Source organism: Lissotriton helveticus, chromosome 1_2, assembly GCF_964261635.1.
Source record: "Lissotriton helveticus chromosome 1_2, aLisHel1.1, whole genome shotgun sequence".
In the NCBI taxonomy this organism is placed as follows: Eukaryota; Metazoa; Chordata; class Amphibia; order Caudata; family Salamandridae; genus Lissotriton; species Lissotriton helveticus.
In genome coordinates, this window is record NC_136058.1 from 119809781 (window position 1) to 119837509 (window position 27729).

At 46.6% G+C, this 27729-nt stretch overlaps 1 protein-coding gene across 2 annotated transcripts in view; it reads right to left on the minus strand.

Moving 5' to 3' along the window:
- The window catches only part of FGGY (FGGY carbohydrate kinase domain containing), a 2115431-nt gene that overhangs the window by 1858552 nt on the left and 229150 nt on the right, over nt 1–27729 (minus strand). For both annotated transcript variants that reach the window (XM_078669875.1, XM_078669881.1), the window contains one exon: nt 1399–1510. In XM_078669875.1, coding sequence (XP_078526001.1) covers nt 1399–1510 — 112 coding nt within the window. The remainder of the gene's footprint in view (nt 1–1398; nt 1511–27729) is intronic.

A 27729-nucleotide genomic window follows, 5' to 3' on the forward strand; every position in this document is an offset into this window, starting at 1 on the left:
GAGCCGTACTTTGAGTATAACTGCTCTAATAGATTGTTCTCCGGTGCTTTTATGCGTGCAGGACCTCTTCTTTGAACATATACACGTGGCCATTTATTTTGATTCTCTCGGCATCACAATTGCTTGTATTATTTTTTCTTAAATATAAATGATGTATAACGATTAGGAAGTGAATAGGAAATCATGTCCTGCCACATTTCGGGCTCTACACTAAATAAGTATCTCAAGTGGTTTCACAATTGAAAATTAGAGCTACTGTCCCCATTGTAAAAATGTCACTGACAACAATTATATATCTTGCGCCAATGACAACATCGCTGTGCCTCAGTAGAGATGTGGAAGCAAATGGTGTACACATGCACAGTGGGCACTACTGAATTCAGCAGAACTTAAGGGCTGATTAAATTTTTTGCGGTCCTGGAGCCCCACTCCAGGATCCCCAAACAAGTAGTCACAACGCTCGCCAGATTAGGTGTTTTCTCCTGGTCTGGAGGGCGGTCCTTTGGGATTCTCACGACGGTGCCTACTAAAAAGGCCCCGCAATGGGAACGCCAAAGTCCGACCCTGCACTGCATGGACTGCAAAGTCCTAGCCATGCAGGAAAGGGGGTACATGCAGACAGGGAGGCACACCATGTGCCCCCCCCCCATGCATGCATCCCATGGCCCTGAGGCAACAGGGGGCCCTGTAGGGCACCCTAAGTTTCCTCACCGCCACAGTATTAATAATGGGCTTACCGCCATTTAAAGTGAGCCGGTCAGGAAACTCCTAATAGGCTCGGCGGTGCTGTAGCGCCCCTACCAAGCATATTCAGGCCTCTGACCGCCACACCACCACCACAGAATCCATGATCCCCGGCGGATGCAGCGGCCCTGTGGCGTTCCCACCCATGTATTCATAATAGAGTAGGCAAACTACCAGCCTGCAGTCCAGGGACCACCACCACGGGTTATTAGGCCCTTAAACATCATAGCACCTGCACTGTGTAATGTTTCTGGTGTAAACAACACAAACAGATGATGTGCGATCATGTTTCATGAACAGAATATTGAAACAGACTGTAGTAAGCGCATGCATGAAAGGTAGCTAGAAAGGAGAGCTGTGAGAGCGGTTACTATTAGCATGCGGCGCATCACGGTGCTATCGCTGACTTTATCTACCATAGAGTAGAACGGAAGTCGCAAATGCTTTCTTGGCAGTAAACCGGAAGAGCAACAAATGGTAGCATCAGAGGCTTATAAGAACAACAACTTTCACTCAAAATAAAAACAAATAAAACTAAGGGAACACAGACAAGTTAGGGGAAAGAAAGCAGTCTTTTGCGGACTCGATTTGCTCTCAATTTTTTACACAACAGGCAGATGTAATCTGAGCTATAGTATGAAAACCTTACAGTACCTTCAACGTTGACAGCCAAAGGTTGAAACTGCTTGTCTAAAACCACCAGTGAGCATGTCGCATCGAAGCCAAGCCCTCTAACCTGTCCGGGGTTTATCCCCTCCACTACTTTCTGTAAAAGAAAATAACAATTATCTTTGATCAATCTAAATTAGTTTAGGCAATTGCCATGAAAAGCATGTACTCAATGTACAGAGTTAAAACAAGTCGATCCTTTCACATTTAAATTATAAGGGTAATTTTAAAAGAAGACATTAAATGAGCTCTGCTAATTGCCATTTCAAAATATGTCATATTAATGAAACGATTGACAGTTGCATTTGACTTAAAGATGACATTTTAAAAACAGTTTATGAAGATGTGTGAGCAGCTTACTTAGAAAAATAGGTAGTCCCACAGAATATTTTTTCCTGAAGATTGCACTTGGCAAATACATTTCTTATTGTTTGTCTTCTATATCCACGATATATCAGCATACCTTACGATAAATGTTAATATTTCATTAAATTTACATCTGGCATATTAGAAAACTGAAAACTCCATGATTAACCATGGATTCTCTTCTCAACAATACAGACCTCTTTTCAAGGTAGACAAGATGAATTGTTTGAGCTTTAGTCCAAATCATCCTTTTGAATTAATGTATTTATTTAGCAAGGAACTACCACTCTGGAGGAATAGAGTCTTTCAAATTGACGCTCATGTCCTCCAACTTTTTCACAACAAGAATGATGACTTATTTTGCTACTTTAAAGTAAAAAAATAAAATTTGATGAAATGTTGTCAATATTCCAACACAGCCCATTGCTTGAAATACCTGTACAGCAATCTGCTGCTTTTCAGGTCGATTCATGCTTTAAAGATGCAGTATACAAAGATACATACCTACCGGTTTTGATTCATCCAAAATTTCCCACGAGCTTCTATGCAACTCTGCTCTTGTTGCCTGAACAATAGCAGAGATGGACAGTTGCAACTCTCTTTTTAAGCGCTTAGGGTACGATTAGCATGGCGGGCAGACTCACATCCGCCCGCCACCCTAACAGAGATGGTGACCGACCGACAGTGTCAGGGGTCCCACAGGCCAAATTACAATGCGATCGCCACCATGGCAGTTGCATTGTACAGGTTTTCCATTGCAGCGGGTGCTGCTGGCTGTAGCACCCGCCGCAATGGAAGAAAGGGATGTGTAACACATCCCTGTACTACGTGACAGGCACCATACTGTGCCTGTCACTTGGTACAGGGATCTGTTGGGGGGACACCCAAAGAAAGGGGCCCGGGGTGAAGGTGGGCCCGCCACGAGCCCCTAATGTCCATTCTCGCCAGCCTTTCATTGGCTGGTGAACCTCCTGGAAAAGGATGGCAGGGAGGGACCATCCTGATCCCTATGGCGTGCCTGGGCGGCACCGGCACCATTGTAAGGATTGGGAGGCCTGCCTGCACACCACCGCGATTAAAATCTGGCAGGCGAAACAGCTTATTAAGATGGCGGGGAGACCGCCACCGACAGCCTTTCAGGGGCGGTCTCCCCGCCACCCTAATCAGCCCCTTACTCTCCAGTCTATTTAGATCAATGTTATCAAATATCTCTACTCCGATAACACTCTATGTTTAGGTGTATCCCACCACAATGAACAATTTCAGCTGGAGGACAACCCTTTCTGTTAAAATCTAGATTGCAACGTAAACATTATCGGCGCCATCTTGTCCCCTTTTAGCTCAAATGTGCGCGTAAGTAGCAGCCATTTTGAACGCCATGGCCTCTCTGCCCACTGCCGATAGCCAGCGCGTCTCTCTCTCTCCCTCTCTGACCCCGCCAGCATCCCCCGCGCGCTGACAGCCCACGTTCTCACATACTTGGGCCATAAACCACCCCTTCAGCGCGGCCCTGCCTCGGAGCCACATCCCGTACCCGACTAACACCTCCCTCCGTCCCTTTAATGATCATGCATCCTTTGATGAACCCCCTTCCTCTGTGCCTGATTGCCCCGCCCGATCCCAGGCCATCACCTAGCCCTGCGGATACAGTTTATTGCCCCTTACAGTAGGAAGCTGTCTCTCTTCAAAGAATCTATGACTGATAAAAGCCCCCACCCCATGAGATCCGATCAGCCACACACATTCCGGGAGCCGGCGGGATATCCAGCTGCGCGATAGTCATCACCTACTGAGAGCGGGGTGGGGACTTTTACTGTAAATATGTGTGGGAACGGGTTTGGAGCGGAGATTCCGAGGATGCCTTTCCGTACATCAAAGTATTGACAAGAATGTGTTTTATGTAATAAAGCAATAAACCTGTGTATAAGAGGCCAGGCCTCAAGGATGCGTTTAGAGCACCTCGAGAAGATACCCTGTTGTCTGATTTGACGTGTTCTGCTCCGTCGGAATAAACTCCTGTTTCCTGCCTTCTGTCTCCAGCGCCTGCCTCTTTGTTTGGTAAATCTCGAATGGTATGAGAGGCGGCTAACGCGGGCAAATACTGAAGGGTTCTTGGTCGGATTCGGCCCTACCTTTCGACAATTGGCGCCCAAAGTGGGGCCCATCAGCGACGCGTGGATCCAGTGGGAGAGGTCCCAACGACAGAGTGAACGACTGCAACGATCGGGAAGAGCTCCTGCCCGATAGACCCTCGTCTGGCAGCCGATCATCCGAACTTCACCGGTTCCGAGCAGACCTCTCTCGAGTGATCTACGGTCCTGACTGGGAACCATCAGGAGTGCCACAGCAATTACGGAGAACAGAGGACGATCAGTCGCTGGAAGCGGAAGACGAGAAACTGTCCATGCGGTCCGGGTAAGGTCGTGTAACACGACGAATTGCGAATTGGTTGTTTGATTGTTTGAAAATACTAGTATTACTCATTTGATTGTTTCTGAGAGATTCTCTATTTGCAAACAAGCACAGAGTCGCAATACTCTGTTTAGTCTTTGCAGATAGTGAAGGGTAGGTAACGCAGGCTTTTGCCCCCATTGTAATCCGTCGTGCCTGCTTCCCTCTCCATTTGATTGATTGATATCCAAGCATTTACTGTTTTGGAATTGGTTCTCTTTGGATCATTCTCTATTTGCAAACAAGCACAGAGTCGCAATACTCTGTTTAGTCTTTGCAGATAGTGAAGGATAGGTAACGCAGGCTTTTGCCCCCGTTGTAATCCGTCGTGCCTATTTTTATCCCTCATTTGATTGATTGTTTATCCGAACATTGATCGTTCGGAATTGGTTCTCTTTGGGTTATTCTCTATTCACAAATAAGCACAGGGTCGCAATACTCTGTTTAGTCTTTGCAGATAGTGAAGGATAGGTAGTGCAGACTTTTGTCCCCTTTGTAACCCGTCATGCCTGTCTTCGCCCCGTTTGTTGGTAGTTGGTTCAGCCCGGACCGCTTATTAGAGGTGAACCATCCGGCTCCACTGGAGGGCACCCCTAATAAGAACATGTTTACTAAATATGGACTAGTCACCGTGGCTTATAGTAAGCTGTGGCATAAATACACGAGAAAGGATCGGGGGAGTCAGTGGCCACTGATAGGATCCTTTGATAACGACAAAATAAACGTGCTGGAAACAGCCCTTTATAACAATAAGACAACACCCACTATGCTCGATAGCTTTGGCATGTGGCACAAAGAAACAGAACAGCGAAAAAAGAGAAATGAGTTCAGGTTAGAAAAGGAATTACGCAAGGCAGCTCACCTGGCCGCTAACAACTTAAAGGAAGAAATAAAAGAAAGAGAGGAAACCAAGCTAAAACAAGATTCCGAATCATCAGGCCAGTGTCCCGTCAGGACACCCTCCACACTTTACCCCGAGCTACCTTTGAAACAGCGAACGAACGATGATTTACTACTAGGTCCCCCGATCATCTACATGCCCCCTCCATATGCCCCTTCCCAACCCTTAGCACAGCACCCGCAACCCCCAACGACAGGCGAGAGTAGTGCCGGAGCCTCGGTCCTCATGGCCTCTGCGCCGACCGAATCCCTTGCACTCAGCACAGCACAAGCAGCAACTTCAGGTGATCCCGAAGCGGGGAGGAGAGACCCCGCGAGATCGAATAGATTAAGTAAGGACGAACGAGCTGGGATCGATAAGATTGTAAAGACACTGGTGGTGCGAAAGGAAAGTGAGGATTATATAACGGATATGTACAATACATATGCCAATAGCCACAGACGACACTTTGTCGTACGCCTTTGTTACCACACCCTTAATGCCTACGAGGACCGATACCAAGGAAAAGGCCCTGAAAACCTAACGACTCTGTATAGGAAAATTGATGTCGGAGATGGAGGCGAGTGTGATGTGGCGAACCTCTTCACGCGTACGCTTGAAGTTTTCCGCCACCTCACGGAACTGAAACCAGAGACCAACACCACGACTCCTGCAGTGACTGAAGCCAGAGTAGAAAAAATTGACACTATGATGCCCATAAAGGAGGCCGCTCCCTATTGGGTTCCCCCACGAGGACAGGGAACACACGACGATATTACCCACCAAGATGCGAGGGGGAGGGTAGTTTACAACTGGGTTTACCAACCATGGGATCGGCAAGACATCCTGACTTTCCGAAAGTCCTTGCCTGATCTGCGAAAGAACCCCACAGCCTTCTATACAGAATTAGCCACCGCTCTGGGTTCAACGATTATGACCCTAGCGGATATCGATTTGTTTTTTGGGTTATGTCTGCCAGCTGATGTGTGGAAGCAAATCCGGAAAGTCGACCACCTTGAGCTGTTCGGACATACCTGGATACAACTCGGTGATGTAGACAAACAGCGAGAGCCGGGACAGAAACCTATGAAAGCCATTCTAGACCTACCAGATAAGATTGTGCAGAAATTAAAAACCTTAGTCCCAGAAAGGAAGGTGGACTGGTCGGTAGTAACGGCCTGTCGCCAGAAACCCCAGGAAGACGTATCAGAATACTTCTCCCGGTTTGAAACGGTGTTCTCCGATTACAGCGGCCAGGACATGACCACTGCAACCGGTCATCACTTGTTTGTCCAGAACTATGTGAAAGGCCTGACACCAGAAGTCTCGCAGAAACTACAGACTAGCGAGAGTAGTTGGGCGGCCTCCAAGCCCGCAGCTATCCTTCAGATGGCTCAATACTATGAGCGACAAAAGAACGAGAACGATCAAGCGACTGAGAAAAAGAAAAAGGACTTGAAAGAGAGGGTAATGATTGCTCAGTTGCAAGGGGTGACTATAGGAAGGGAACAGTATAGAGGGAACTACCAGTCGAATGCTCCTAGAAATCCACCCCCTAGAGACCGCACACCCGCACCCGGCGCTCCACGAACAGACCTCGATGAGAACCAGTGTGCGTTTTGCAAAGGATTTGGCCATTGGAAATCTCAATGTCCAGTTCTGCAAGAAGCACTCAGAAATAAAGACACGAGAGTCGTAGCGGGCGGGCCGAGAAATAGAGGACAGGGACGAGGGCACACAAGCGACACCAACAATGACAGACCTGGTAGACCGAACACGTTTGACCGTCCCCGACAGAATCAGTGCCAACAGTCTGATTGCGACAATGCCCACGACTTTGCATAGGACTGCCAAGGGCAAGGAAGGGATCCAGTCAAGCTCTATGTTGACCAGCAAGGCCCTTATGTCACCGCTAAGGTCCTAGGTACGAAGTCTCCATTTCTGGTAGATACTGGTGCAACACGTAGTGCGTTGTCTAAACGATTGATTCCCAGGGCACCCTTGTCTGGCTCACATGTGACATCAATAGGTTTTGATGGAACGCCCTCCACTAATCCCTTGTCCACACCGATCTCTTTTAACTTGGACAATAACACCACTGACACGACGTTTTTGCTCTCCTCCAACACCCCCGACGCCATTTTGGGACTTGACTTATTGAAACATTTTCGAGCTACTATTAGGTGTTCACAAGACGGAGTTCGAGTCATTCTGTACGACAACCCAACACTGCTCAGATCTTGTCGCACACAACGCATGTTTTCTATCACTGACACTGACTTGTCCTTACTCGACACCCTACCTCTGTACCTATGGGCAAAGACTGACTCGGACGTAGGACGCATGATGATAGACCCTGTACACATAACTGTTCGACAGGACGCAGTACTCCCCAAACTCCCGCAGTATCGGATATCGCCCGAAGGCGAGAAGGCGTTGGTAAAAATCATCCAGTCCCTGGTAGATGCAGGAGTGGTAGAAGAAGTAGTTAGCAATGTTTGCAACAGCCCTATCCTACCCATTGTGAAGAAGCAGGGTGAGGGAGATGAAAAAGCGTACCGCTTCATCATCGACCTACGAGAAGTCAACAAAGTGGTTGTACCCCAGTACCCTGTAGTCTCAGACATCACCACCATTCTGACCCTGATTCCTTCCACTGCCACCACCTTCACGGTAATCGACCTCAAGAACGCATTCTTCTCCATCCCCATTCACTCGGACAGCCGCTACCTTTTCGGCTTCACTTTAAAATCCCGCTCATACAGATTTTGCAGAGCACCCCAGGGCTACACTGAAAGTCCAAGCATCTACAGCCAGGCCCTCAAGAGACAGCTGGACGCAGTCCAATTGCCGGATGGAGTGGTGTTGATACAGTACGTCGATGATATCCTTTTGGCGGCCGACACCACTCCACTTGCAGTCACAGCCACCATCCAACTCCTGCACTTCCTCGCGGAAAATGGCCACAAGGTCTCCAAGAAGAAGTTGCAATTCTGCCAACCTCAAGTCACTTACCTAGGCCACCTCTTGTCCAAAGACGGGAGAAAGCTCACACCCGATCGAATACAGGCTATTCTAGAGACCCCTATCCCTAAAACCCCGAAGCAAGTCCGCTCTTTGGTAGGCCTCACCTCCTTCTGCCAACAATGGTTGCCAAATTTCAGCTTCATTGTGAAACCACTACTTTCCCTACTGGCTAAAGATGTCCCCTTCCCGCTCCCTTGGACCCATGAATGTCAATCCTCCTTCAAGGAACTACGAGACGCCCTTTGTTCAGGGCCCGTCCTAGGAACCCCTGATTATACAAAGCCCTTCTCTCTCTACACTCACGAAAGGGAGGGATGCGCTTTGTCTGTCCTGACTCAGTCCATTGGCCCCAAACAACGACCATGTGCCTATTTCTCTGCCACTCTTGACCCTGTAGCAAGAGCTTTGCCTGCCTGCCTTCGAGCAGTAGCCGCTGCTGCTGTCTCTATCCGACAAAGTGAGGGAATCGTACTCTCGAATTCCCTCACGGTACTAGTGCCTCATGCTGTTGACACCCTCCTAAACCAGACCAAGACACAACACCTGACCAGCGCATGACTGACTGGGTACGAACTGACACTGCTCGCACCTCACATCACGCTGAAACGATGCACCACACTGAACCCAGCCACCTTGCTGCCTCTACCTGAAAACGATCCCGATGTGTCCCCAATACATGACTGTGTGACCCTCACGGACGAACAGACTAGGAGTAGAGTTGACCTCCGAGACACTGCCTTCCCAAACCCTGACGGAGAGCTATGGGTAGACGGCTCTTGCATTAAACTCCCCAACGGCACCACCTCAGCTGCCTATGCAGTTACCACAGCCCGAACTGTAGTTGAAACCGCCCGCATCACGCAACGATCCGCCCAGGCGGCAGAACTGATTGCCCTCACACGAGCATGTATCCTAGCAAAGGGGACGACAGCAAACATTTACACGGACAGCCAGTATGCCTTCGGGGTGGTTCATCATTTTGGGCTCTTATGGAAGGAGAGGGGATTTCTGACATCTCATGGCACGCCCATCCTGCACGGAGATCTAGTCTTCGCTCTGACTGAAGCGGTTCTCCTCCCCAAACAACTTGCCGTAATCAAATGCCAAGCACACAAAAAGGTGACAGACATCATTGGACAGGGAAATGCACTGGCCGACATCACTGCCCGAACCACAGCTGAGAACAGGACGACGACTCGCATGTACGTGACTAGGTCACAAGCAGAAAAATGGACGGACGCTAGGGAAACTATTAGGGACATCCAAATGGCCAGCTCACCACAAGAATTGACTGAATGGGCACGGGTGGGATTAAAGGATGGTGAAGGCTGCTGGCGGACAAAAGACACGAACAAATGGTTGCTACCCAACTCGTACTTGATCCCCATACTGACGATGGCCCATTCCCCTGCACACATAGGATCTGCCCCTATGGCCGAACTTGTCTCCCGAGTTTGGCATAACGATAGAATTACAGACTCAGCCAAACGATTAGTCCAACAATGTCTAGTCTGCCTGCAACACAACCCTGGGAAAGGAACTGTCGTACCCCGGGGAGGGTTTGGGGTCCCCAACCATCCATTTGAAGTCCTACAGATGGACTATATCCAGTTAGAGAGATGTCAAGGACTGAAGTATGTACTTGTTGTTGTGTGCGCTTTTAGCAAATGGGTGGAAGCCTACCCGACGCGTGACAACACTGCTATTGCCACTGCAAAAGTACTACTGAAAGAGTTCTTCCCTCGCTACGGCCTTTGCCGTATTTTATGGAGTGACAATGGCCCCTATTTTGTAGCCGAGGTTATCCAGCTCATCCTGAAAGGACTAGGGGTACGACAGAAATTCCACGCAGTTTTCCACCCCCAATCTGCTGGACTGGTCGAGCGGCACAATGCCACATTGAAACTAAAACTGGCGAAAATAGTGGCTAACACAGGACTAAAATGGCCAGACGCTCTCCCCCTAGCATTGCTGTCAATGCGTTCCACCCCCACCAAACACCACTTGACCCCTTACGAGGTCGTTTTCGGCCGGCCCATGAGTATCTGGTCCGCACCCAAACCGACATCTATTCACGACGTCCCGGACGTCCTAATGTCTGACTACCTGTATAACCTAACTAAAACACTGTCTGTTATTCATCATCAGGTGCTGCAGGCCATCCCCGATGCTTCCAGGGGCCCCGGACATACCATCCGGCCTGGAGATTTCGTCCTGATTCGGAACTTCCAGCGGGAGAAGAGTCTGGAACCCCGCTGGACGGGCCCCTGGCAAGTCTTGATCACCACCCGAACAGCTCTTCGAGTGGAGGGGAAGCGAAATTGGCTGCATGCACATCATTGCAAGAAAATCTCTCCGGCCCTGACGTCGACCGAAGACGTGAGCACCCAGGAAGAGCTCCTGGACAAAGACCGACCATCCCTGAGCTGCTACCCTGAAACAGAGACACTCGAATTGGCGAAATTCCCTGATCCCACTGTGCCATCCAGAGAAAGGTATAACCTGCGACGAAAGGAGGGAGCTTCGGCTAAGTAGACCACTGACTAAGTTATCATTCTCAGAGCGGCGGCCTAACACTACAAAGGCTGCCAGGAGAGAAACCAAACGAAGTCTGTGGTTCTGCCCACTACCGAGCACCTTGAAGATGATGGAAGCGCCCGATACGAAGATGATGGAAGCAACCGGACATCCGAAGACCCGCTACAGGAACCCGAAAACTGACAGTTTGCACAGCTCAAAGACTATTGCTCTTCTTATCACTCTTCTCTTTTCTAACGACTGCACAGCCTACCACCATGAAAGAACACTACCTGGTCTCTCTTTCACCTCAAATCCAAGAAAGGCGTAAGGAGTTCTGGAACAACTCCTTCGTACAGTTGCTGCACCAACACAACCTTGCTGCAAATGCCACGAATTGCTGGATCTGTGGGTTGATACCACATGCCACCGGACATTACATTCCCTTCATCCCTTCACCTTTCTCTGTTCATGGCTCCTGCCTTGCCTGGCTGATCCTCTTGCAAGAGTGCTACAGAGACAATGCCACTTCCACCGAAACTATGTCACACTTTTATCATGGAGTCTGGCTGAACAAAACCGGGAGAGCTGCTTCTCCTTTTTGCCCTCTATCCTCCAATGCCTCTGTTCACATGGACATCCCCGCTAAAGAAATGGTGGAGATGCAAATATTCAACAATCCAGCCAGACCCACCTTCTCCTACCTCCGGAAACGAACAGCTGCCACCCTGACTGTGGCCCTATCTGTCGTCAATGTCTCGGGCCTCGTATGCATCACAGGCCATGGGACACAAATGGTGGGCCACAGCACTTGCCGCATCACCAGAACTTTGTACTCAACCGACCCACCCTCTTTTGTCACCTCTCCAAACATGTACTTGGTCTGTGGTACAAAAGCCTACACCTGGCTCCCAAAGGGCTGGGGAGGTACCTGCTACATAGCCTTCATCCTTCCTCCAACCTATGTGGCTCCGGCAAACCATCACCGACAGAGACGAGCAAAGGACATCGAGCAGGCCGACTCCACTGGAGCACAATTCTTGGATGCAATGAAAGGACTTGTTCCACTTTGGGGTCCGATGGCGAACAGTCATGCCATTCGACATTTATCCCAGGCAGTCGAGACAACAATGAACATTACAGCTGGTATCCTCACAAACAATACAGCCGAGCTTCAGGCGGTCCGTCTGGTGGCTCTTCAAAACCGCCTTGTTCTAGATGTGGTTCTGGCGGACCGTGGAGGAGCATGTCGTATCATCGGGTCCAGCTGTTGTACCTACATACCAGACAATTCACCCTCCGTTTACAAGGCCATCGAACACCTCCACAGACTCTCCTCAGAATGTTCATCAGGAACAAGAAGGATGGTCGCTCAGGAGTTGGTTCTGGAGTACTGTAAAGGACTGGGGATGGAGGTTGCTCATGATTGTACTGATACCAATCGTCGTAATATGCGGACTCTGCCTGGGTATTCAATGCTTGCCACCTCTGTGTTCACTATTTGCTAACTGTGTTTGCCCTAAGACTCCGAACTTTGAAGCTGAACGCATGAAAGCTTTGTATGATATAGAAATCCGTAATATGATGGGGATAGACATAAATTGACAAGCTGGCTAGATATGTTGAAAAGGGAGGACTGTTAAAATCTAGATTGCAATGTAAACATTATCGGCGCCATCTTGTCCCCTTTTAGCTCAAATGTGCGCGTAAGTAGCAGCCATTTTGAATGCCATGGCCTCTCTGCCCACTGCCGATAGCCAGCGCGTCTCTCTCTCTCCCTCTCTGACCCCGCCAGCATCCCCCACGCGCTGACAGCCCACGTTCTCACATACTTGGGCCATAAACCACTCCTTCAGCGCGGCCCTGCCTCGGAGCCACATCCCGTACCCGACTAACACCTCCCTCCGTCCCTTTAATGATCACGCATCCTTTGATGAACCCCCTTCCTCTGTGCCCGATTGCCCCGCCCGATCCCAGGCCGTCACCTAGCCCTGCGGATAAAGTTTATTGTCCCTTAGAGTAGGAAGCTGTCCCTCTTCAAAGAATCTATGACTGATAAAAGCCCCCACCCCATGAGATCCGATCAGCCACACACATTCCGGGAGCCGGCGGGATATCCAGCTGCGCGATAGTCATCACCTACTGAGAGCAGGGTGGGGACTTTTACTGTAAATATGTGTGGGAACGGGTTTGGAGCGGAGATTCCGAGGATGCCTTTCCGTACATCAATGTATTGACAAGAATATGTTTTATGTAATAAAGCAATAAACCTGTGTATAAGAGGCCAGGCCTCAAGGATGCGTTTAGAGCACCTCGAGAAGATACCCTGTTGTCTGATTTGACGTGTTCTGCTCCGTCGGAATAAACTCCTGTTTCCTGCCTTCTGTCTCCAGCACCTGCCTCTTTGTTTGGTAAATCTCGAATGGTATGAGAGGTGGCTAACGCCGGGCAAATACTGAAGAGTTCTTGGTCGGATTTGGCCCTACCTTTCGACATTTCTAGGGAGCTAGTTTCATTCAATTCAAGTAAAACTCTAATGAAGTAATGAGTAATTTAGATTGTTCCACTGATTATTACTTACCAAAGATGGAGGAGCTACCCATAAAAGGATGGCCACCTTTAACTCAGTGAATCCATAAACCCAGGTGTCCATAATGAGTGGTAGATATAGATAAACAGCTTCCATTCTATACTATTCAGTACATCTATTTCTTCACCTCATAGGATACCGCCTTTTGAGAAGAAACGGAAGACCTGGTTTTTTTTCCCAGCAAAGCTTTGCCACGATATCCTGCACAGATCTCTCCCACTGTAGCGCCTCTAAGCTGAGTTAATTTATGCAGGACACAAAAATATATTTATCATCACATATTCCAAATAGGAACAACGGGGGGATTGATTTACACATGGTGCTGTGTAAAAATGTAAAATGGTCAGAAATGGCACACTATGAACTCCTATCTTGAGCACAATCTTTGGATACATGGTTCTAACTTACTAAAACATTAAAAGGATACCTGTTAAATATTATACCAAGCAGTCTCCACCTAAACTGAGCACTCTCTTTCAAACGCTTGCATCATCGATAAACACATTATAAGAAGCAATCTACCTATACATATGTTATTAGGAAAAGCACAGCTACTTATTAAATGCTTGAGATGCTCCCAAAACTGGTGCTAGTGGCGGTTCATCCATATTGATGTGGGGGCATTGACCCCCTGACCTCCGCCCACTGCATCACAACAGTTCATTGGGACGACCTAAGGCTGTGCATGTCAGGTTGGCTGCTGTTTTCACTGTGGCCAGCCTGACATGTGCAGTTCAGGCTTCTGAAATCAACAGCTGAAAGGCAGCTGAGAAGCAGAGGCACAGATCTATGCAGTCTCCGAAGGAGCGCAGGGTTTGTCTGCTCCAGCCAATCGTAGCACTGCTCTTATGCTGTTTGGCATTGTAAGCAGCAAGAGAGAGCAGTGCTTAGATTGGCTTGGATACTATTATCAAGCGAGGAAGCAGCGAGAGGCAGGAGGAACTTCAGGAGTTTTTTTTAAAGTTTGATGTGCCCCACAAACTTTAAAATGTAGTAACTGCCACTGACTGACGCATAACTTTCCCCTCAGGATCACAGATTTTTCAAACATTTATTGGCAGCCTGTAAAACACAGATTTTTATTGCTAGACTGCCACCCTTAAAGAGCCTGTGACCATGCAGAATATGAGAGTTTTGCATGAACTTGTTAACGATCTCACTCTTGTGCCACAGGCGGACACATCAATTTCTGAAATATTTAAATGTAGTAGGAGGCCTCTTTATCGCCCTATTGTAACTGCGTGTGGGAACTCCTCAGGCAACTTGAGCTTCCCAATGCCTTAGAACAGTACTTATGATATGAATGTGTATTGCCGTGTTCAGAGTATCCAAAGCAATGCAAAGATGGTCAAACAAGATGGACCAGAATTAGTAGAGAAAGCTCAAACTAAAGCAATCCATATATGTATGTAGTGAAATGCACAAAGAAAGTATTTTGCATACACAGAGGAAACTAATTGTCGCATTCAGATGTTGCACATTTTCAACTTATGTTTTCTTTTCTTTTTTTATAGACAACCTGATTGTGACATGGAATCGTCCTTTAAGGATATTCAAAACTCAATCAATTTAGTACACAGGTGGTTGAAACATGTAGGTAATTGGGTTACTGGTTGAGGGGGGTAAATCCCTTCTCAAGCAGCAACCACAATTCTTGTCAGGGTGAAGTCCCAAGCAACCCCAAAATAACCTGGGCTCTGGTAGATTGTCACAAAAGCAGTCAGCCTTGACGTTGACGCAATATGAAAGTATTTATGCAGCACTTCAAAGATTAATAAAGTAAGATCAGAACACAAGAAACATCCCACCCCAAATCAGAAAAATAGATTGAAATGTAATAAATTATTTGAGACCAAAACAACAAAAATCCATTCAGTAGAATAGTGCAATTTCAGTGAAAGCAGTGCCTAAAGGTTAAAAGCCCCAACTGTAGTCATTTGGTCGGGCCAGACCTGGACAAAGTCACAAATTCAGGCTGACCATGATGCAGCACTGGCCCGACACAGTGACCAAGTTTGGCCCACAAAACAAAGTGCCTTAAAATATCATTATGGAGTGTTGCGAAATCCCGCATCGAGGTTGCGTCGCACATCGGTGGTTCCAATAAGTTGCGGGAGGCCTTGTATTGGGGATGCATCGCACAGCGGCAGTTCACGGAGAGCTGCAGGCTGCAATGCAAGGTCCTGTGTTGTGGGATGTGTGGCACAGAGGTGGTTCCGATGAGGAGCTGCGAGTAGATGGCTCTGCCAGAGACCACAGCTGGACTGGCAGAGCACATTCAGGGCCATTTCCAATATTCCTGGACTGGGGTGGCACAAGTTGGGAGGCAAGACTCACAGCATACAGAGTTCATGTGCTGTGTTCAAGGTAGTTGGAGACTCTTCTGTCCCTGAGGCTCCGATCAGGAGGCCAGTCAAGTAGCCCTTGGAGTCACTCTGGTGGTCCTGGGTTCAAGATGCAGGTCCAGTCATTTTCAATCAGGCATCAGAGTAGAAGTCTGTCTTACAGCAGAGCAGCACAGCAGTCCTCCTGAGTTTCCCACAGGTCCAGAGGTGTGTTGTAGAGTTGGGTTTGAAGGTCCACTATTTATTCTTGGCGCCAGCTCTGAAGTAGGAAAGGGCTTTAGAGACTTGCAACCCCAAATGTGTTTGGAATTTCCTTCCACTCTACCCTGGCCCCAGCATGTCTGGGGGCACAAAAGACTAGTATGAAATGCTTTGTGAGTATGTTGAGGAATAGTCTGCTGTTGTGCAAGTGTCGTAGGTGACAGCTCGTTCCCCCTATCAAGTCAGAGATGGTCCATGCTACCAACACCTATTCCCGCTTTGTCTAATTGTCTGGGAGCAATACCCAAAGACCAACTGCCAGGTCACAGGCTGCTAAATGGTTAGTACAAGAAAATGGCAACTTTCTAAAACTGTCATTTTCAGAATGGCGACTTAAAATGCAACTTTACCATAAAGAGTGATTTTAAATTACAATTTTTTAGGCATTAAACTCAGCATTCCAGCTTGGTCCCAACTGAAGGTTATCAATTATTTAGTAAGGGTTCTACCACTCCGCAAACAAACATGCCATTACCTACTCAATCACCTGAACAGTCACCCCTATGCCCCAGCGTAATCGTAGGGGATGAGGACATTACACTCTCTGATATAGGTGTCCTTCTAAGCTCAATGTTACATCCACTGGAACTACGCCTCTCCAAGATCGAAGCTAGTTTAGCGACCATTGAAAAGGCAACGGTGCTTTTAGCTGACAGTCTTAAAAAAGCCAACAAAGCGCCTAGAGGTGGGGGGGAGCCTAGAAATAAGAAGGCTATACCGGCGTCTTTAGTGAAGGAAGCTGGTGGTAGCCTACGCAAATCCAACAGCCTACATCTCACACCTCTAACCAACTGGAGACCACTCGAGCCGCAACTCTCAGCCTCCCCGAGAGGACCGCTGAAGCTGTACTGGGTGAGCAGGGTGTTAGACCTGTCAGCCCTTGGGTGGTCCCTCCTATTTATTCATTTATTTTTGTCCCCTTTTTGCTTCTCAATCTTTTTATTTTTATGTCCACTGGGATTTTTCAGGTGTTGACCTAGGGGTTAGGTGCTTCTTGCCCCTATAGCGTTTCCCTTACCCTAGGTGCCTTCCTGACTGAAATTTACAAGATACACAAAATGGTGGCCAGAAACTGCCACAGTTGGTTACCTCAGGAAAGGGGCCCATAGAACATCATTGGGAGACTCTAGAACCTTCCAGCTGGTTCTAGTGGCTTGAAGCAAGCCTATAAAAGGCCAGGTACAGGACGGCCATTTTAGAGTGTCCAGTGAGCTGATTTAGAACCTGGTGAGGAGTGAGGCGGAAGCTGAGGGAGGAAGGCGCGCAAACTGAGGCTAGATTGTCCCATGGGTCAGCTATCTCCCTTGTAGACGTCACCCCCTTAGCTATTGACCGAGCCCTACCCACAGGTTATTGGCTTTAATCGACGTAAACTAGCAGTGGACTTAAGCTCCTGAGAGAGTGGTTCCCCGTGGTACAAGGAAATACATCAGAGGGGACCTCCGAGCTGGAAGAGACTGTCCCGCGCACTTCGTTCTTTTCCCCCGTGAATCCTTTGGAAAGAAACCCTGGGGTTGGCCTGACAAGTTCCTTCCTCTCGTTAGCCATACTCTTGGGCCTACCTCAGTCAAAGTACAAGGAGGGAGGGGAGGAAGTTGGTGTAGCACCGGACCAGGCTCCAGGACTCTGCTCTACGGAATGCGGGAGGATAACGTCACCTTACCGTAGTGTGGCTGCTCCGCTCAGTTCCCCGCCGCTGACTGGTGGATCTACTGTCAGGTTGGCGGTGTCCGCGGAATTGTTCCCCCCCCTGTTTCCCATTGCTGCTGAGGAGAGGGGACCCGGTTCTGACCAGCGGTGTATGGGCCCCACTGGAGACACGTCGCGGGAAGTTGTACGCTCTGCCCAGTGAGCGCCGAGGAGAAAAGGGGGCGGGGAGCCAAGGAGGCCGGCCTGAGTTCAACTCCCACCCCCACTGACAAGCGAGGGGCGGGCGTGATTGGAGGCCGGGATCTGCGCTGTGAGGAAGTGGCGCACTCCCGGTTCAAGTGTTTGCAGAGCCCCGAGGAGTGAGAGCGAGAGTCGGTTCGGGGCGGCTGAGCATGCACCATCCTAACACCGCCATTCCCTGGTAAGACTACAAAAGCGTGATTGGGAAAGCGGGTGTTTTGGGGCCTTCGTTGCCGCCTCCGGAGGGTGTAGAATCCTGTCAAAGGGCCCGGAGAAATCTATCGAGGAGCGGAAAGATGGGTAAATAAAGGCATTCTAAACACAAGTGATTTTCCAAATAACTCGGAGAGAGTAAATTTAAACAGCAGGGTGGGGGCTGTTGGGGGAGAATTGCCAAAGGCAGCAGGGGTTTAGCTTCTGACTGAATAAAACGACTGCCTGATGCCAAACCCTGGATGGGATAACAGCTGATGAAATTTCCTTGCACACTTGCAGGAAAGCTGGTACTGATCGTCATATGTGAAATAAAGTTTGGAATGCTGTTGGTTAAGATCTAGCTGATGTCAGGATACATTATAGAGATGCTGTGAACATGTTTCTTTTACAGAGGAGGAAGGGGGAGATTAGTAAATAGAACTGATACCCTGTTAAGCTTTGAGAGAATGTACTGATCAAACAGAAAATGCAGAAGTAACACAGTCTATAAGAAGTAGGAAAGTTTACAGAAACAAGAAATTTAAATGCACTGAATTAATTGTAAATGTGGTACTGTCTTTGCATCTGAACAATACAAGAAACTAGCAACAAGAGAGAAGATAAATCTTTTCTACTTTTATAAAAAAAACACATTATGGTGTAGTGTCATTTTTGGATGGATGGATGCTAGGTTACTGTAAGGGTGTGACACAAGCTTAACACTTTTGCCTCTAGGTTTGACTGTCTTACACTGGGCCAGGCTACCCTATGTGATCTGGAAACCCCAGGTCCAACACAGGGCAATATTAAAAAACATAGGCCAATGAACCTACCACCAGAGGCGAGCCCATATACAGTTATTCTGGCTGGTGTCCCAGAGTTAAAATCATTTACCAAAGAACCCGTCGCAGCCTTGAGAAATAAGGTGGTGAACTGGCTCTCCATTAATAGGCCCCTCCCTCAAGGAATAACTAATGAGGTCCTTATGGTAAGGAGAGTACCATGGTTAGGCAACACCAGGAAATCTATCATTGGTGATTGTGTCCTAATCAATTTTAGGGACCCCATGACCTTTTCACACATATGCGGCTGGTCGTACCCTGACCCTGGGACTTCCATCCAGCCCTTACCTCTGTCATTCTTCTATCCACCATTAAGACACGTGCAACCAGAGGAGAGATGGGAAACAGAACATAGGAGGGAGGGAAGATGGGGTGAAAGAGAAAGAGGAGCCCTCTTCGCTCCTAGAGCTCAGCAGTCTGCCTACTTCCCAGCTTATAACAGGTACAGCACCCTGGACATGGTAGACTGACAGAGTGGACATGGGAGGGGGGAGGCCACAAGTGTACATAGGGTCTCTCCACCTACACAATGCACTCCTAACTCAAGGGGAAAGGCCCACCGTAAGGAGCATCACATCAGTGGTGAGGTAAACAAAATCCTTGTCGGGTCCCCTCCGGCCCCGAACAATGCAATAGTTGTCCAGAGGGAAAACTCCGACAACAATACATTAGTGACGACTCAATACAGGCTCTTCTGCTTCCCCAACCCGAGTCCCCACGCCCCCTTCCTAAAGATATTATCCTGGAATGTGGCAGGTTTGGGAAACAAATTGACTTGCCCGGAATGGAGTTTATTCGTCAAGGGCAAAGACATATGTATGTTTCAAGAAACCTGGGCGAGAGAGGATGTCTCCCACACAGGGTTTGCAGCATTTTCAAAGCCTCCAAAGTGGGGGGGAAGAGGGCGTCCCTCGGGAGGTCTAGCAACATGGGTGGCTGTAGACTTGGGATGTAGGGCAACATTATTTCCCCTAGCGACAGAGGACATCCTAGGCGTTATGTTGGTGTGGCCAAACTCGAGCAGACTCTTGCTGATAAATGTTTACTCCAGGCCGGTGGGCATTTCACAAGAATCTTGCACCATTGAGGAGCTATCGACAGCCCTAAACGAAATTCCTGTGGGTACACCCTTCTTGATAGGAGGGGATCTGAACTGCCATTTTGAACCGCTTTCTGGTTTACTAGATGGATTGTCCCAGGAGGAGGATGCCCTATGGTTAGTACCCCAATCAGCAGCGCCCACCCCTAGAGCATGGACTCCACTGGCCGTCCAAATCACATGCCTAACTTTGAAACATGGCGTGCGGGCCTGTAATGGACGCACAAACTCTGACATCCCCCCAAATGCCCATATAATAAGATGGGTAGGGAATCAAGACTCGACTACATTCTGGTTCCACTCGCATTGTGGTCGCATATTATCGACTTCCGGGTGATTGCTAGGGAGGACAGCGACCGCGATGCACTGGAACTAGAGTATTGCCACCCTGGTCTAGAGGCTAGGGGGGCAGAAGCAGAGGTCTCTGCGCAAGGGCTTGTGTTAACCAACAATAGACGTAGGATAAGGTGGGAGAAATTGGCCTCTAGTCCAGAAAAGCTAGGAGAGCTATACGCACGGGTTATTCCCATACTTGAAAGGGCGAGTGTAGTTGCGGAACAAACCAGCATTCAGGGCGCAAACAAAAAGCTGTGGATGCTGCATGAAGACCTAATCAAGTCTGCGGCCGAAGTCCTCTTCTCGACTGCAAAAAGTGGCAGCGGCCGACCCATCCGCTGCTCTTGGTATAACACTGCATGTCGTAAGGCAAAAACCGATTTGCTAATCTCGATTAAGGAAGGCAGGGACAAAGATAAGATCAGAGCCACGAGAAAGGCTTATAAGTGCCTAATTGCCCACGCCAAGAGAGAGTGGGAGCAGGACAAATGGGAAAATCTCACCATTTCCTTAGCTGTTAGGGACTCACGCAAATTTTGGCGTATTGTGAATACAGGGTCTGAGGAGCTAGCCTCGGCTATAGAACCTAACATTGCTCCCAAGGTTTGGCAAGACCATTTCCAATCCCTGTACAGGGCAAATGATGGGGCCCTACCTGGTCCCTTTTTGTCGCCCAGACATTATTGTGAAGGGGACCCCTTCACAGACTTGGAGGTAAGAGCAGCGATTGCTGAGCTGGCATCGGGTAAAGCACCTGGCCTTGATGGTTTACCGGGCGACCTATTTAGGCAGGAACCCGATGTATGGGCTCCATACTTAATGACAATCTTTAACGCAATCCTGAGGGGCATGGAAGTACCTGGCACTTGGCTGGGCGCAGAGATTTCCCAATATACAAGAAGGGATCGCCTCTGCTCCCAGCCAACTACAGATCTATCAGTCTCATCGATGTTTCTCAGAAATTATTCGGTAGACTGATACTCGACCGCCTCCAAGACTGGATTGAGGAATTTGCTATCCTAAGTCCCCTTCAGGCCGGTTACAGAAGGGGGGTTTCAACTACGGACCAGATCTTCCGACTGAATCTCCTATTCTGGAAGACTGCGAGAATCGAGGGCGCCATCTTGTACACGGTTTTCGTGGACTTGAGGGCAGCCTTCGACTTAGTCCCCAGAGAAAAATGATGGTCCGTCTTAGCGGACCTAGGTATCCCGGCTGATATCTTGTCAATTCTGATTAGATTACACCAGGGGAACTTTGCCAGGGTCAGGTGCGGCAGTGGGGGGGCACTCTCTGGAAGATTCCCCGTTGACAGGGGGTAAGACAGGGCTGTGTACTTGCGCCGACCTTGTTCTGCCTCTTTGTCAACGGGGTAATTGACCACCTGAACAGGCTCAGTGATATTGATGCCCCTAAACTCAATGGCAACCGGGTGCCCGCCATTATGTTTCCGGACGACACCCTGCTGCTATCCAAGTCCCCTATGGGTATTCAACGGGTATTAGATGGGTTCTCGACCTTTTGCGTCGAGCGCGGGCTGGAGATCAACGCATTAAAAACCAAATATATGATCCTCAACCCGCCATCCTCAACCCGTTTGAATCCCACCATAGGGTCTCTAAGACTCGAGAGGGTCTTCATCTTTGAATACTTGGGGGTAACAATTAACCAGAACATGACGTGGGACTCTCACCGACTTAAGGCAAACATGAAACTGACACAACTAACGGGTGGTATCTGCAGGATGGCAAGTGGGTTGACTTACAAGCCTTTTGGCCCCCTCCTCCAAATTTACAAAATGCAGGCAAGAGGGGCAGTCACCTATGGTGGAGAATTATGGGGTCTTACAACTGCCCAGAATTTGCAGATTAGCGAAAATAACTTCATCAGGCAGCTGGCAGCCCTACCACCTAGTACTCCACTGCTTCCGATGAGATTAGATCTGGGTCTCAGACCTATTACAGAAGAACTGAGCCTCAAACCTCTAACTTTTTGGCGCAAAATCTGGACCCAGCCAGAATTATTTAATTATAGGTCTGAGCTTGAAGAGATTTTACGCCTACCTAAGGCTGGACAAATCCCATGGCTGAGATACATCAGACAAACTTGTGAGACACTGGGAAGACCGGAACTGTGGTCAGATCCTGGAAACGCATGCAGTAGGATCCCACGTAAATGTCTTTCGAAGGTGTTCTACGAGCACAAATTATATGTCTCAATTGAGAGCTCACGCGAGGGATCTTTAACTAATCTGTTTATTAAAATCAAAGACTCATACCACCCAGAGCTTGTTCTTGATAGTATTAGCCCTGCCCTTACTAGGAAATTATTTATGCAGTGGCGTTATGGATCTCTCCCTATTAGGGCATTCACGGACCGCTGGGCAAAACCCTATTCTATATCACAGTGCCCAGCATGCTCTTTTTCCTGAGAAACTGATTTGCATATTATATTCTTTTGCACAGCCTACCACAGACCTAGGAAATACTGGCTTGTCCCACTTCTTAAAAACCTTGGCTTTAGGAACTGTTTTCCAGCATATAGAATACTAAAGACAGACTTATCTCCTCCAATTGTGTTTGCAGTGGCAACATTTTTAACTGCAATGTGGCACATTCATAAACGCTACATTTAGTTATTAATAGGATTATGGACTGTACTTGATGATTTCAAAATTCTTTGTTCTTAAATTCATTGCTATATATTATTTGTACTGTTTTTATATTTCTCACACCGAATATTGTTTTCTATGTGTTAAATTGCTGTATACTTTTATGATCTATATTGATCGAAATAAAGACCAAATGAATGAATGAATTATTTAACGTAATAGGCTAAGCCAATGTTACCTGTGAGAGAGGTAGGCCTTGCAGTAGTGAAAAAAAACATTCAATAGTCTTTATTTATTTATTTATTTATAAAGTTTTATATAGCCCCTACCAGAAATGCCACTTTTCTGTGTGCTATGTGTCTCCCTGCCTGATGTGTATTGCATGTCCGACTCTGGAGTGACAGGGGCTGGTGAGGTGGGTGGCTCTAGGGAGGGCAGGGTGAGTCAGCGCTAGGCTGAATAGGAGATCTGCATTTGGAATAGTGGAAGGAGTAGTCCCCTGACCCTGAATAGGTCTGTGCCTGCCTAGGTGAATGCTGGCTCCACCCCCCTGTGGTGTGTCTGAGGACGGAGCCCCATCTGACAAAGCAGGGTGGAAGCCTGGTAAACAGAGTGCTTCAACACCCCCAGAACCAGTTGAGGCTGGTTCCCCAAGCCCTCTGCCAGGGCAGAACAAAGGGAAAATGTACTATAAGTACTGGGGCTGTGACCCCATGAATGTGTGATTCCTTGTGCTGAGTTGAGTGCTGGAACTGCCAGGCCATATGTGGATGGTGAAAAAAATGAAAAGTTATTGGATGAAATGGAATAAAATGGTTAAACCTGAATCACCTTATTGAGTTCGAGCATTATGTGTACTAATGGATTCAATGTGCGACTGGGATTGGAACAAAACTGAGCTCTACATTCAATGGATTTGACATACGCATGCCACTGGGGCAAGGCATGAGCCAAGTCTGCACGTGCAAGTAATAGCATTTGCATTTAAAGTAAAGTACGAATACTAAGGAAAATAGGAGTGCATTCTATCACCTATTTTGATATTGACTTTCGTGCCCCCTTTTGATCGTTTGAACCCAAAGGATAAATACGGGCAAAAACAAAAAAATTTGGAAAACCAAATGTAAGGAGGAACATAGTCCACAAGTGGAAGTCACTGTTGCTTAATGAATATTAGAGTGTATTTTAAGATCATTAGTCTCTTATTGTAAACATTTCATATTGATATACAGAAATATTGACTGAGTTTAATGATGAAATGTTGCCAATTGTAATGTGTACTAGGTAAATCACATGCCGTGGAACATCGATGGAAAGTACATAGTGGTCTATGGGATTCGTAGTGTGAGCAACACGGGGAGTTTCGAGATGGGGAGGTGTTTGAGCATTTTAATTGATTGCCACAGTCACAGGAGGGTGTGGTTACGTTTTTTGAGGCTTAAATGGCAGAGTCACGTGGGAAATGGCAGCTGAGCATTATCACGGAGAGTTAAACATTTGCTAACATTCGTGCCAAGAATTTTCAATTCTATTAAGGACAGGAGGCGAGGATTATGCTTTCTCAATTTCTTTACTGAAAAACACAGCAGCCAATCAGTACGCAGTAAAGAAATAACAAACTACATTACCCATAAACCCTGGGTAACCATAGAGTAGGTGAGAGTATATATAGGGTCATAGAGGTGAACACTTCCTCTTTCTTTGTCCATAGTCAATTAGTAAAAGATCAAACGGAAAACTCTAACAATCCATCAAAGGCGTCCCCCGGAGAGGTCAGCATCCGGCTGAAGAGGGGAACGGCGGTGGGAAAGCCAGAAAAAAACGAGAAGTTTTCTGGATTTTTTCACTCGGGACTTTCAGGAAGGGACTTAATTCTGAATTTCGGTGGGAGAACGCTATTATTTAACTTTTTAGTTTTATTAAACTGCGCTATAGTTATTTTATTCCCACGGAACTATAGAAGTAACAGATAAATCATCATCAGCTGGTATCTGCGTCTATAGAACAGATGCAATCTTAGCTGACCATTGCCTATATCTCTTTTCCATAAATTGGTCTATTTACATCCCTATATGTCAGGACTTTTTATTTTTGATATTATTTTTCTCATTTATCATCCCTAATTCGTTATTTATACCACTGTGTATTTTTGGCCTTAGAGAATACAGGCAATGTGCTCTACATCTACATCTATGGGTTCTCTTCTCTAGAAAGCTATCGGTCAATAGACAATCCTATTGTTATCCCTTCAAATTTATATTCTTTCTCCCGATTAAGACATGGCGTTAATTTAGCTCCCTAAACAGATTTTACTTACTAGAAGTAAGCTATCCCCCATATTTGTACATTCTTGGACATCGATCCCCGTCGTATATGATAAATATCGCACAAGAGGGTTATGTTTTCTTTTAATTTCGATACTAGGCGAGTTTGCGGTATTACCATCACTTTATCCATCTTTATCTATTTGTTTTATCGCCCATCGCCTTATTTTATCATCTTTGAAATTAGGCTATACAGACTGGATGAGATTTACCATACAGAGATACATACTATGCGATGTAACTTTTCTCTTCCAGTCTCTCTTTTACCTCTATCATTTCCCGGGTGATTTCTAAGTCCCGCCCATCAGATGTAGTATTTAAAGGGATTGGTCAACACCGTCCCTTTGATTCCTTTTTCGGTTGACGGTACGCCGCAACATTGCAACTCTACAAGCTCTATCCGGCTTTGAGCGTTCCTTCTATCAGGTGAGATTCGCCACCTCTGAGACACGGGCTAGATACATGTAGCACTGTTTAATTCCATCGCTTTTTAGTTTAGATGTTGACTAAATAGTCGCTGAATGAGTTTTCTATCATATACCGTTTGCCTTCAGTAACGGTTACATGGATGGGTTCATTTTCTTTACAGACTAGCGTTCTGTTGGATACGCTATCGTCACCCAGACACTTACTTTGAATATAAACCCTCAATGAGATCCTGCGTAGGACCTATCTATCGATTGTTAGGTTATGACAACTAGTGTCTGATTTATGTCTTTTTTAACAGTAAATAATTATACGTCAATATCACATACAACTTACTCGAGCAAATTATTATTTACAGCGATTCTGCATATGGAACACTAAAATATATTACCGATTATCTTCACGCCGGTCATTTTTGGGAAACTGATCTACGGCAGCAATTGTTTACACTTGGCTCAGGTAAAGGAGTCAGCCGTTAATATTATGTATCACACAGAGATGACGATACCCAATACCTGATATATATCCTTACTTTCTTTCTCCAGACATATCGACATAAACATATTATCGATGCTGAGAAATTTTTAATATATACGTCTCGAACATTATCTATCAAGATCTTAGAAAGGCGTGCAAAGGTAATTGGTCCATTATAAAAGCTTCAACCTCGACCAGTGGCTACTTCTTTCTTATTATACGTCGTTATTCCTAATAGACCTGATCTGGGCATCATTGTATCTTTCAGGTAATCGACAAAGAAAAGGACACAGTGAAGAATATCTACGGGATATGTTCCTAACCCTTGCGCAATTCCCCCTTAGCAGGACCTTTTAAAAAGTTTTCCAACCAGGATACACATACCAACTTGTCAGGTATGAACGATCTCGAACAGACGCTATTTCATATCGAGCTCCTTGTATTTAGCAATAACTATAACATTATTTAGATATAAAGATAGCTGGATGCAAGATACACATCTGCATAGGCCTTCCAAATATGATCGACCTCAATGATAAATCGGTGTATAGTCCTCCACCTTGTTGGTTGCGTTTGTGGGACACCATGTGCTCATTTGACTCTCAATTTCCTTTGTATCAGTATTATCATTTATTGATTGAGTTATATCTGCCTTTTCTGTGCTTAGGTATATCGTCTGCCTACCACCCATATAAAGATATCATCTATGCGTTTTTTCCTGTCTCCCTATGTAAGTTTTCATCATGTTATACTTTGAGGTCTCCCTCTTGAATTCAGAGTGTTGAAATTATGATATACATAGACCTAGGTTCTCACTTTTAATTTCGATAATTGTAGGACAAAGAGGTTGATGAGTACTATACAATCAGTTTTCAAAATATGTTTATCATAGAACATGTTAGAAACAAAGTCTTGATTTTGGACCTAATAGCTTCAGGTTATAGATAATTTGTAAAGTAATATATGTTATGTTATATTATATTTCTTGTATGTAAAATGTTTTATCTTTTTGTCTTCAACTTATGATTGTAAGCTACTAGAGAATGGCATTTTATTATTTCCCTTTTTTACATGTAATTACAGATTATAAACTTGTGGCTCCTGAAGAAGGCGTTTTCGCCGAAACGCGCGTCAAATACTGTATCTTCAACTTCGTTGTGGACACTTTTTAGTATTCAATAGTGTCTTTTTATTTTATCTTAAATGTTGTAATTTGTGCTATTATATGTATTAATTGCATATGTTTTTATATTTGAACTGTCATATAGTCTGATTAATTTCAGTTTTCTATATGAATTTTATTATGTACATTAAAAACATGTTTGTTTTTTATAAATGATTACTTTTGTATCTGTTCCTTTTGCATTTGGGTCCATTTACTTGTTGTCTAATGTTAGGACTGCCTAGGATTTTCTGCATATACTGAGGGGAAGGAACCTCCCAGAGCCACAGGAACAACAACAGACCAACCAGGAGAAGAAAGTCGCGGCACACTTCATTTAAGGTCGGAGCCTGGAAGAAGTGAAACAGAAGCCGTAAAAACTGTTCCCCAAAAGAGTTGAACACAGAATTCAGGACAGGGTGGGAAACATTTCATAAACAGTAAACAGTATGGTACAGCATAAATGCAGTAAGCATTATATAAATACAATAAATGAAAAAGGGTGGGATAATCCTCG